The sequence below is a fragment of the Vulpes vulpes genome, chromosome 13 (assembly GCF_048418805.1).
Source record: "Vulpes vulpes isolate BD-2025 chromosome 13, VulVul3, whole genome shotgun sequence".
Classification (NCBI taxonomy): domain Eukaryota; kingdom Metazoa; phylum Chordata; class Mammalia; order Carnivora; family Canidae; genus Vulpes; species Vulpes vulpes.
The window spans coordinates 121697914-121709916 of NC_132792.1; the positions used below are offsets into that span (position 1 = coordinate 121697914).

The 12003-nt window shown below is 43.1% G+C and overlaps 1 protein-coding gene across 1 annotated transcript in view; it reads right to left on the reverse strand.

The window, feature by feature from the left end:
• The window catches only part of ACBD3 (acyl-CoA binding domain containing 3), a 40636-nt gene that overhangs the window by 10466 nt on the left and 18167 nt on the right, over window positions 1–12003 (reverse strand). The window contains exons 2-5 of the mRNA XM_026003267.2: window positions 8473–8614; window positions 7679–7819; window positions 4491–4649; window positions 2856–3030 (exon numbers count right to left, since the gene is read on the reverse strand). Of these exons, the coding sequence (XP_025859052.2) occupies window positions 2856–3030; window positions 4491–4649; window positions 7679–7819; window positions 8473–8614 (617 nt within the window). The remainder of the gene's footprint in view (window positions 1–2855; window positions 3031–4490; window positions 4650–7678; window positions 7820–8472; window positions 8615–12003) is intronic.

Genomic DNA, 12003 nt, shown 5'->3' on the forward strand with positions numbered 1-12003 from the left:
GCACTGCTATGATATTCCATTGTGAAGGTACAAAATTTATCCATTTTACTGTTAAACATTTGGGAATTTAAGTAACTTTAGAATAAAATCTTATAAAAAAATCAAGTGAAAAGTTAGCTAATGTTTTTAAAAGTAAAAATAAAATAATGAAACAAAGAAAATATATGAAAAAAGCCTTTGTAATCTCATGGTTTAGGATAAGGACATATTTCTGCATATCTGTACACACACTTAACATATATCTACATTCCAGTTATTTCAATGAACAATGACGCTTTTTGTGCAGCTAATGCAGATTGGTAACACAGGTAAGATTTTCAAGTACCTCTTTCCAAGGCCCAGATTCTCAGTTATTCCCATATCGATTTTCTAGAAAGAGTACCAGCCTCCAGAAAAAGTGCATACAACCAAAATAATTCAGCAGACTAAGAAAATTCACTGCACAACAGGACAGCAAGAAAAATATTTCTGTTGATGATCAGCAGGTCCAGCTCAGATGGCTGCTCTCTGGGAGGCCGTGCTTGAAATCCTCTGGCAGAGTGAACAACTCCCTTGGGGATCCCACTGCCCTCAAATCAACTTCTATTATACGCAGTAGATCATAATGGTTTACTTACGTTGCCTCTCATCTGTACTGTGGGAAGTTTTTAAAAGCACAGCAGCAAACACCCACATAACCACATCTCCAAATGAACAAGTATTAACATTTTGTCATTTTGCACAGTATTTATAAAAAAATCAATACTTATGGGGCTGAAGTTCCTTTGTTCCTTTCCCAGCACCTTTCCTTCTCCATTCCCAGAGACCACTAATCAATGTGTAAAACTGAGTTCTATCACTATAATCTAAATTATGGATTCAAGATCTTTCTAATCCTCTTCCACAGATTCTCGGCTTGCCCTATCTGACCAACTTTGCTTTCACGAAATGACAGTGACTTATCAACAGGGCAGGACATGGGAGCTATCCTATTGGACAATTATCTTGGAGCCATCACCAAAGCAAGAAGAGGCTGGTAACGCTTGAAGTAGAAACAGGCTTTCGAGGACAGAAAATAAATCCCTCAAATGCCACTTATTGTCTTGAATATACTCTGGTTTGACATTTTTTTCATCTTCTCATGAACAAGACAAAAATATACAGTGCTTTTTAACTTCTCACTAATGCTAAAGACTCAAGGGAAAAGGGATTTTAGGGGATCCCTGGGTGGCGCAGCGGTTTGGCGCCTGCCTTTGGCCCAGGGCGCGATCCTGGAGACCCGGGATCGAATCCCACATCAGGCTCCCGGTGCATGGAGCCTGCTTCTCCCTCTGCCTGTGTCTCTGCTTCTCTTTCTCTCACTGTGTGCCTATCATAAATAAATAAAATTTAAAAAAAAAAAAAAAAAGGAAAAGGGATTTTAAGAATATTAATTTTCAAAGAATTTTTAAAAGTTGGCAAAATAGCAAGATCACTTCATCTGACAAGAAATGTTGAGCAACTACGTCAGATGTTTTCTTCCCTCCATTTGACAGATCAAAACTGCTTTCTTTTTTTTCAAAACTGCTTTCTGAGCGAAAAGGAGTAAAAATTTGTTAGAGCCACACAACGAAGGCATTAATTCCTCTGCCCAGTGTGAAACATGAACACAGGATCAGTTACCTGTTATATGTACACAACATTTTTTTTTAAGACTTTATTTATTCATGAGAGACAGAGAGAAAGAGAGAAAGAGAGAAAGAGAGAAGCAGAGATACAGGCAGAGGGAGAAGCAGGCTTCTTGCAAGGAACCTGATGTGGGACTCGATCCTCAGATCCTGGGATCATGCCCTGAGCCAAAGGCAGCCATTTAATTTACTGCCTAGCCACCCAGCCGTCCCTGTATACAACATTTTCACAGAGCAACTATTTTTCTCATTTTAGTCCTCTGAGAGTTCAGTGAGGTGAACACAACAGGTACCAGGATTTTATCCCATTCCCATTGAGAGAAAGGCAGAGAAATCAGAGCAGTAGGTAACTTGATATCAAACAAGATGGGGGGCGGGGGCGCCTGGGTCGCTCAGTGGGTTAAGGGCCTGCCTTTGGCTCAGGTCATGATCTCAGGGTCCTGGGATGGAGTCCCACATCAGGCTCCCTGCTTAGCAAGGAGTCAGCTTCTCCCTCTCCCTCAGCCCCCACCCACCACCATGCTCTCTCACCATGCTTTCCTCTAATAAAGGAAATAAAATCTTTAGAAAATAAAACAACAACAACAAAAAACCCCAAGATAATGGCAAAGCCAGGACCAAATGCAAGCGTTAACTGCCCTCCTCCCCACCCATCATCCCACGCGCTCTCCTTTAACCACCTACTCCTCCTGTGTGGAAGCAAAGTACCTGGGGGTAGGGGAGCTGGAGGAAGACTACCACTGTGATGTATGGGAGCACAGTCTTGCCACAGTACCTAACGCAAACGTCAAGGTGACCAGCCTGCAAAATCAGCCGATAGCCTCAGGGGACCGGTCCTCCCACTGGCGGCTGGCAGCCACCACCTGACAGCCCACCACCTGAAGGACATTGTCGAACTAAAACCAGTTACCCCAGTCCTCACGGTGCCAGGACCACCATCAGAGTTTCAACCAGACTCACTGGAATGACACCTGGTCCACACAACCTCCAGATGCTCAATCACAACAGAGCAGTGGTCACATCACTTTTTGGTTTAATATCATCTATTTGTTTTCAAAACTGCTCTGCACCCTGAAAGTCTCCCTTCATAAAAGTCCCCTGAAATTATCCCTTTAAGGCTAAAGGAGGCAGAATTTATTAGCAACCATTACAAAGGAGCACGGGTCCCAGCGGAAGGACAGGTTGGGCGCTGGAAGGGGGTGGGCACACCTGCTGCTGGGCAAGCTGGACCTGGTAGAGCTGCTGCATGTACTGCTGGTAGTGCTGCTCCTGCAGCTGGCGGATGAGGAGCTGCTGCTGCTCGAAGTTGCCAGGGTACTGCTGCGCTGCGTACTGCTGGAACTGCACAGCGGTCTGTGAGTTCAAAGCTGCCATGATCTGCTGCCTAAAAATCAGAAAATACACACTAGTCTGACCGTGGGAGATGGCTCATGGCAAAAGAAAATGTCCCTGTTATTTACTTTTATAATTTGTCACTCTGTGAAATGACTAACCCAGTAATGGCTACCGGTCAGCATGTGTCCCAGGGTACTAAGCCACTACTGCTCTCACGACCACGACAGAGGTGAGGTTTCAGAGAGGAGAAGGCACAGGCGTTCGGGAACTTGCCCAAGATCACACTGCCAGCAGCAGCCAGAGCTTGAATGCAAGTCTAGGCAGTCGGGGGTCAGCCTGGACTTTCACCAGGATGCTGTAAGAGGCTGTGCTGCTATCTATGGCAAAGCTGAGACACTCAATTGCTGGCCACGGCTTCTCCACCTGGACACTCAGAGAGCAGTAAGAACGTCTTGCAAGTGGCCCTGGTAAGTGTCAAAAAAGCCAGGAAACTCTGAGGGTCTCTCACATTTAATTTAAAGCCTTCCTTAAAGATCAACACTGAAAATAGTAACTGGGCATGTTTGGTTGAGAGACAGTACTCTCTATTGTTATAAATCTCATTTTCTCTCCTACACACATCACACAATTCCTACCTCAGTCAGGTGACCAACTGAAAAAAGACCTGAAAGCCAGCTCTCAATAAATAAGTAGATAGATGAGACTAAGCAAAATCTCACAAACTCCTGAACAGAACATGACACTGGGCTTGGCCACCCAGGGCGCCACCCTCTCCTAAAGGTAGCATTCCTAGTCTCTCCCCAAAGTGGAATGAGGCTCCTCTGAGGAGCTGCTGAGAGATGACGAGACACCAAGGGACCATCATGTTCTCTGGTTTCCTCTAGATGCCAGGTCACCCCCACACCTCAGATCTTCCCACACACATGGTTGTCCATAGATTTGTCCCTGTACCCACAACTCCCTCCTGAAGGACCACCCCCTGACACAGCTGCTCTCACGGTCCTAAGGAGAAATGGTTTCATGTTCCAAATTCTGTATGAGGAACAGATGCCTGACAGAGGCCACACCAAGCAGACCCTCTGTCCCAGGACTAACTGGATCTCTCTCTGATTCTGGCCAATCTGTCAGATGCATGAAAACTCAGACCACACAAATCCACACTGGGCCAGCCTTGTGTACACCAAGGCAGAGAACAGAAGGGGTGAGACAGACACACAAGCTGGGGAAGCAAGACGAGATTCTGTGGACCTGGGGACAGAGCCAGCAAGCAACCTCAGCTCCTGCTCTAGTCCCTGGATCTGGCGGCTGACCCCATCCCTTTCCTTTTTGCAACCCACTGAAGCTGAAGATAAGGCCGTCTTGGGAACACGACAATCACTGGCACAAATGCCAGGAGTTGGCACGGCTGCACCTCCCAGCACACATCATACCACTCTCCCACAAGCGTGGCACATGGAGGCCATGGAGGGCCAGCTCTCAAGCTTCAAGCCCAGCCACTGACCCACTTACTTCTGCTGCTCCAGCCGAAGCCTCTCCTCTTCTATTCGCCTCCTCTCCTCTTCCTCCCGCCTCAGCCTCTCCTCCTCCTCTCTCCTGCGCTTCTCCTCCTCCTTCTGCAGACGCTCTCTTTCTTCCTCTTCGCGCCGCCTTCGCTCCTCCTCCTCCTTCCTACAAGCCAAGGACAGACACAGTGAGCCCTGTATAAAGAATCCTGCTTTAAAATAACTTAAGACTTTATTTCCCAGTGAAAACACAACTCTGAGAGAACAACATGGTCATATTATCGAAATTTGAAATGTACCCACTTTGCTAGTAGAAATTTATCCTGTGGGGTAGATCTCACAATCCACAAGAACAAGGCAGAAATAATTACAGCTGCGCAGCAAGAGAGAACGGTGTCCATCAGTAAGAGACCACTGAAATGATGTGCCCACACCCTGAAGGTCTCCCTAACATACACTCAGAGTGTCACAGGCTTTCCCTTCCCACTGTTTATTGTGGTTGTAACTAAATTTGTGTGAGAAATTCGGTAATATATTTGCCCTACCATTAAACTCGGTGGTTTGTGAGGGCAAAGGCTGCCTATCTCCCAGCGCTTCATTCTCAGAGTTGAGCACAGTGCTAGAAAGAACAAGCATGTGTCTAGAAATGCATAAAGTACGCTGAAATGCCATGTAGCCAAAAAAACGACTATGTGGCCTAGTATGCAAAGACATTTAATATGTTTGTTTAATGAAAAGAGTAGGGAAATGCATAGGAAAAGGTCTGCAAAGAAACATCTGACCTGGGGGTACCTGGGGGGCTCAGTCGGTTAAGCATCCCAACTCTTGGTTTCGGCTCAGGTCATGATGTCAGGGTCCTGGCATCAAGCCCCTCCATCAGGCTCCACACTCAGCAGAAATAAACTTTTTCTCTCTCTGCCCCTCCCCCACATGCACTCGCACTCTCCCTCAAATAAATAAATCTTAAAAAAAAAAATACACCTTAAATGTGTCCTTTATCATCTATCAAGAGAAGAGAACAATTAAAAGCAATGTGGGAGGGATGGTTTTTGGTTTGTGCTTCACATACTGCCATAGATGAAACATACTTATATTACACATATCTGTATGTTGCTTCCGACATTTAAAAAAATGTCAAAGGGCTGCATTTAAAATAGAAAAAGAAGAGTTGGTAATGCAGGTACAGTCCCTACCCAGCTCTTGCCTGCTCTCTGCCTCTCTCCTGGGGGAACACAGACCCCACTGCATGAGGAGTGAGTGCCTCGCTGAGCATGGTATGGAGGGCCGGATGGCTGAGGAGCAGATGCAAGAGGTCTCTGAGGATCTAAGGGGATACCACTTCTTAGTCCTATCACAAGCACTGCTCGGCTTACCCCGCTTTCTCCCCAAACTCCTAGAAATGATTAACAGCACATCTGAGCCACAACCAGGGCTCAACACATAGCAGTAATATGACCTACTTTTAACCTGTCACAGTTGGTGGATGTTCCACAACCAGAGCTAGGCCTGTACGACAGAAGGAGTCTAATCTTAAATGCTTTCAGAGTACTAGGTGGATTTCATCTCATGACAAAAGATTTTTAAAAGGAAAAATGTAATTTTACATGTTAAGAAGACTAATAACTTAAATACTCAATTTGCCATTAAGAATCAAAACTTCTGGGAACCCTGGGTGGCGCAGCAGTTTAGTGCCTGTCTTTGGCCCAGGGCGCGATCCTGGAGACCCGGGATCGAATCCCATGTCAGGCTCCTTGCATGGAGCCTGCTTCTCTCTCCGCCTGTGTCTCTGCCTCTTTCTCTCTACTCTCTGTGCATTCTCATGAATAAATAAATAAAATCTTTAAAATAAATCAAAACTTCTCCTCTGGATGAAAACAATCTTCCTTTGGATAAACATAATTTTTTTTTAAGATTTTATTTATTTATTCATGAGAGAGAGAGAGAGGCAGAGACACAGGCAGAGAGAGAAGCAGGCTTCATGTCAGAGGCCTGCTATAGTTTTATAATTCTTGTGTTGATTTTTTATAGTTTCTGTCTTCTTCCTGTCAGGCTGTTTTTGCTATTTCCAATTCAGGTCAAGAAAGGAAATCAGAGAACCAATGGTTCCTAAGTAAATGTAATATAATCTGAGAAAACTGGTTTTATACTGCCATTTTCATTACTCAAAAACTTCAGATAATCAAAGTTATTGAAAATACAACCTCTAGATAAATAAGGTGTAAACCAGGGGTGCCTGGGTGGCTTCAGCAGTTAAGCGTCCACCTGCTGGTTTTGGCTCAGGTCATGATCTCAAGGTTGTGGGATCAAGCCCCTCAGGTTCTGCACACTCAGCAAGGAGTCTGCTGGATTATTCTCTCTCCCTCTCTCTCTGCCCCCTCCTGCCCATACATACTTACTCTCTCAAATAAATAAATCTTAAAAAGAAAACAAAGGTGTTAACTGTAATGCTGTGGATTTCACAGTCATGATGAAAAATCCCATCAACATAAACAGTCTATTCAGCAGCATACGTGCCTCCCCCCTGGAAATAATTAATAAGCCATGTGGGAGCCAGAGCCAATATGAATAATCACATAGTACAGGTGATAGCCATGATATGGAGCATAACATTCTAGAAGCTTGAGGGAAACAAAGGCAAAGGGTGTGTCTCCAGCTCTGAAGGTTGGGGAGGGGGCCTGAGTTAATGGTGGAGCTTGCTCAAAACCTCAGTATAACCAGGACAAGAGGAATGTTGCCATGGTGGAAAGGCGGTTCCTTTCAAAGGGATAGCCACCCGAGAGCAGTAGGCCCCTGCCCCTCAAACTCCAAGTACAAATACCTGCTCACACCAGCAGGTTTGAACAACTGCCGTAATAAAGGGGGATCCAGGGGTGCCTTGGTAGCACAGTCGGTTAAGCATCCAATTCTTGATTTTGGCTCAGACTGTGATCTCAGGGTCATGAGACTGAGTCATACATTAGGCTCTGTGCTCAGTCTGCTTGAAATTCTCTCTCCTGCCCCTCCCCCTGTTCAACCGTGAGATCTTCCTCTAAAATTAAATAAAATCTTAAAAAAAAAAAAAAAAAAAAGCATTAAAAAAAAGAAGTGGGGATCCAAGGGCAGTGGGGTTACGTGATCTAGAATATACTCCATAAGGCAAAGGCATCAGGACTGGGGCTCCACAGGAAAAAAGTGTGCCATGCCATCAAACTTCACCTTTTCTTTTCTTGCTCTTCCTTCTCTATTTTGTGGGATGCAACATATGTTGAAAAGAGATGGCAACACCTATTTAGAAGCTTGACAAATTCTACCATGGCATCCTCTTTAGACATGTTTCCCAGGGCCGCCCATTCTCTCCTGGAAGAAATAACAAGAAAAGTTATTACCGCCTCTTCCTAAGTGACTACGAATGTGATTTAATTTAAACCTAAACATGAACAATTCTCAATTACAACTAAAACAAAGGATGATTCTACCATAAGCAAAAGGCTCAAAACTCAAGTTTCAACAAGTATGTATCACTGATTTCCTAAATTAGATGTGCCACATACAATCCAAACATGCTGCTGTGAACTACAGATTAGCTGCACTGCTGATAATTTCCATACAAGCAAGAGCACCGAAGTCTGACTTTCCGTCACCATATTTTAGTCTTAACCAAATACAGCTCCCAGTGCATTCTTTCCTGTCATAATTCTGTCCCAGTAAGGAAATCAATGACTGTATGTTGTAAATGGCTGCTATTAATGTTATTTAGGAAGAATCAAATGAAGTTGTACTTGTCTTATGTTCATAATCAGATGAGAAAACTTCTTCCACATTATTTATCCATAAACATCTCCAAGCCAAAAAGAGATACACATCTGAAGACTCCAGAAGCTGTAAGCAAAAATGTCTGTTTCAGTCTCACTCTAAAGCTAAGGAACCAGCTGATTCCATCTTAACCAATTCGCTTTGCACTCTTCTCAACATCACTTGGTAAAATTCATTATACAACAAAACACGGTTACCTCCTGTCATTCCCCAACACATCAAAGAATCCAACCTCAGGACAAGTGTCTGGATTATATGGACCCATAAGAACCTGCTTATGCAGTGCCACAAGCTTCAATTTTTCTTCATAAGTTGGATGAAAGGCTTTGCCATCTTTTTCTGTAAGATAAAGAAACATGAAAACAATTAGAATTTGAAAAAAAAAAAAGTATTTTCAGTGTCCTATGCTTCCACTGCGAGGTATGTCACACACTCCCTGTGACAGATACAAATCTTATGGTGACATTTTTATTTCAAAAACTAGATTTTAATAGTCAGAGCCTAAGATAGAAACTTTTTATGCAGAGATTTTTTTTTCATGAAGCCAAGTATCGATACTTATGTTCAAACTTCTACAGAGAAACCCATCTGTCAAGTTAACAGACACAAACTGTTCCACTTCATATCTTCTACACTTATCAAAAACTGCAGGAGGATCGTTTTTTTAAAAACATTTTCTAAAAAATAATTTTGGGGACGCACAGGTGGCTCACCAGTTGAGTGTCTGCTCTTGGCTCAGGGTGTGATCCCAGAGTTCCAGGATCGGGTCCTGCATCAGGCTTCCTGCATGGAGCCTGCTTCTCCCTCCGCCTGTGTCTCTGCCTCTCTCTCTCTCATGAATAAATAAAATCTTTAAAAAAAATAATTTTTTATCAGTCACTTTTAGTATAATCATGTATAAGAGATTATGCGTACCTTGAAATGCTATAAATGCATCCATCCCACTGAGATGTGCAATGTGGTGAAGGGGCTCTGATAGGAGAGGTGTGAATCTCCTCTGAGACCTTTCCTAGATGTGAGACCACTGAACCTCTCAGTCTATTCATCAAGTAGGGAGTCCACTGCTACTTCAGAAGAAACGGGATAGTATCAATGATGGCTATCAGATCCTTTTCCCTGCTTCATACCATGGTTGGCTCTGGCAGGTTTCCAATGGGCAATGCAGAGTGAAGCCAGTTTTCGCCTGTAAACACTTCACTACCACCAACATTCAAAGCAATATGAAAGTGGGTGCTGGTAAAATGGGAAATCCTTAGAGAATAGTTCTGCTTCTTTGATACATTTAATTATTGGCTGGTTCTAACAAAAGAGACTACCACCTAAAAAAATAGAAAATAGTATATACTACCTACATATTTTATCCATGCACACAGTAGTCACTAAAATAAAATTACCGATGAGAGAAGAATATGGATTAAAGGTTATGAACAGTAAACTCAGAGGAGAATGAAACAGGTTGCTAATGAGCAACCCAAGATCCCCGACCTCACTAATCAAGGAAATGCATATGGTTTCCATTAGATACAAAGCCTCTGCCACCACATAGGTCAAACAAAGTCAGGTAACATCAAGACTTGGTAAGAATGGGACAAAGAGGTACTGACTCTCCTATACTAATGTTGAAGTATACAGTTAGATATTTTGGAAGACAATTCAGCAACTTGTTTCAAAACTAAAAACGTGCATGCCCCATGACTCAGTAATTCCAATTCTTGTGATCCACTTGTGATACTATCCTAAATATACAGACGTGGGGGGATACAGCTATTTTCTTGTTATGGTAAAACAATTTACAAGTTCCTCAATAAAGAAACTGCTAAACAGGGGATCCCTGGGTGGCGCAGCGGTTTGGCGCCTGCCTTTGGCCCAGGGCGCGATCCTGGAGACCCGGGATCGAGTCCCACGTCCCGCTCCCAGTGCATGGAGCCTGCTTCTCCCTCTGCCTGTGTCTCTGCCTCTGTGTGTGTGTGTGTGTGTGTGACTATCATAAATAAATAAAAATTTAAAAATATTAAAAAAAAACTGCTAAACAGTATGATCTATTCAGACTATGGTATAAATGAAGCAACTATAGGAAATACTAAGTGACAAAGCAAGTTGCAGAAAACAATACAGAATCACAGCACATCACTTATTTCATCCATTCAGGCATTCCCTCAACCACATGCTTCAACTTCTCTAAAATCATATTCTGTTTTACAATCCAGTATTTTACAGTTACAAGAGCAGTTTTTCTTTCTTAATAGCACGTAAGATAATAGTGAGTCTTAGAATTGACAAAACACAGCACGTAAACACACTCCCGAAGCATATTCTCCAGGACCATTATGTGAAGGTAGACACAAATAGAAAAATCTAGGAGTCACACTAAAGGGGACCAGGAGTCTCTTCTCAAAATTTAAGCTTTACTGTCGACATTTGAACCTTTCCAAGGAAAAGGTGTGGAAGAACAAACTGAACAGTTAAGAGGGATTGCCTCTAGGGAAACAACTGGCAAAACCAGTGGATGGGGACTGAAGGAGTTTCCCAGTTATATAGTTTTTTTTTTTTTTTCCTGCAAGAACAAACTCCTGCAATACTTGGAAAAAAATAGTTTTGTTTTTTTTTTTTTTTAAGATTTTATTTATTTACTCATAAGAGACACACAGGGAGAGAAGCAGGCTCCCTGCAGGGAGCCTGATGTGGGACTCAATCCCAGGACTGCAGGATCATGCCCTGGGTTGAAGGCAGGTGCTAAACCACTGAGCCACCCAGGTGTCCCAGAAAAAATAAGTGTTAGGACAAAACTGTGTCACTGACCTTATTTAACAAAAATTGAAACAATTCAGCAACCTGTGGACCTGCCATATGCCTCTGCTACTGAGCAAACAGTATCACTAGACAATTAGCACCAAGAGCAGGGACTCCTCTAAAGCTTTTCGAACATGATTATCATAGCTCAAAAAAAAAAAAAAAAAAAGGATTATCATAGCTCTGTATTTACTAACGAAAAGGCAGCTCCCACTTTATTTTTTTTTTTTAAGATTTTATTTATTTATTCATGAGAGACACGGAGAGAGAGAGAAAGAGAGAGACAGAGACACAGGCAGAGGGAGAAGCAGGCTCCATGCAGGGAGCCTGATGTGGGACTCGATCCCAGGATCCCAGGATTCCAGGATCACACCCTGGGCGCTAAACCATTGAGCCACCCAGGGATCCCCCTGCAGCTCGCACTTTAAAATCCAACTCTTGGGATGCCTGGGTGACTCAGTGGTTGAGCATCTGCCTTTGTCTCAGGTCATGATCCTGGGGTCCTGGGATTGAGTCCTGCATCGGGCTCCCAGTGGGGAGCCTGCTTCTCCCTCTGGCTATGTCTCTGCCTCTCTCTCTGGGTCTCTAATGAGTAAATAAAATCTAAAAAACCCCTCAAAATTCAACTATTAGAATGCTATTTCGATCAATGATGCACATTACAGAAAATATTTTTATGTTCATACCTTCAACTTAATATACATTTATTGAGCCTGAGTGTAAATTCATTGTCGTCATGTAACTTGCAAATTATTGAGGTACAATTAAAAATTTATAACACGGCAATACAGTAAAGAGCATATCCAGATGTGTAGTTCAGGTGTATACTTACTACAAACTAAGTATCGCAGTTACATTGGGATAAAGAAAATATCTTATTTTTTTAAGTTTTTATTTATTTATTTGAGAGAGCACATGTGCTCAACCATTGGACTCGA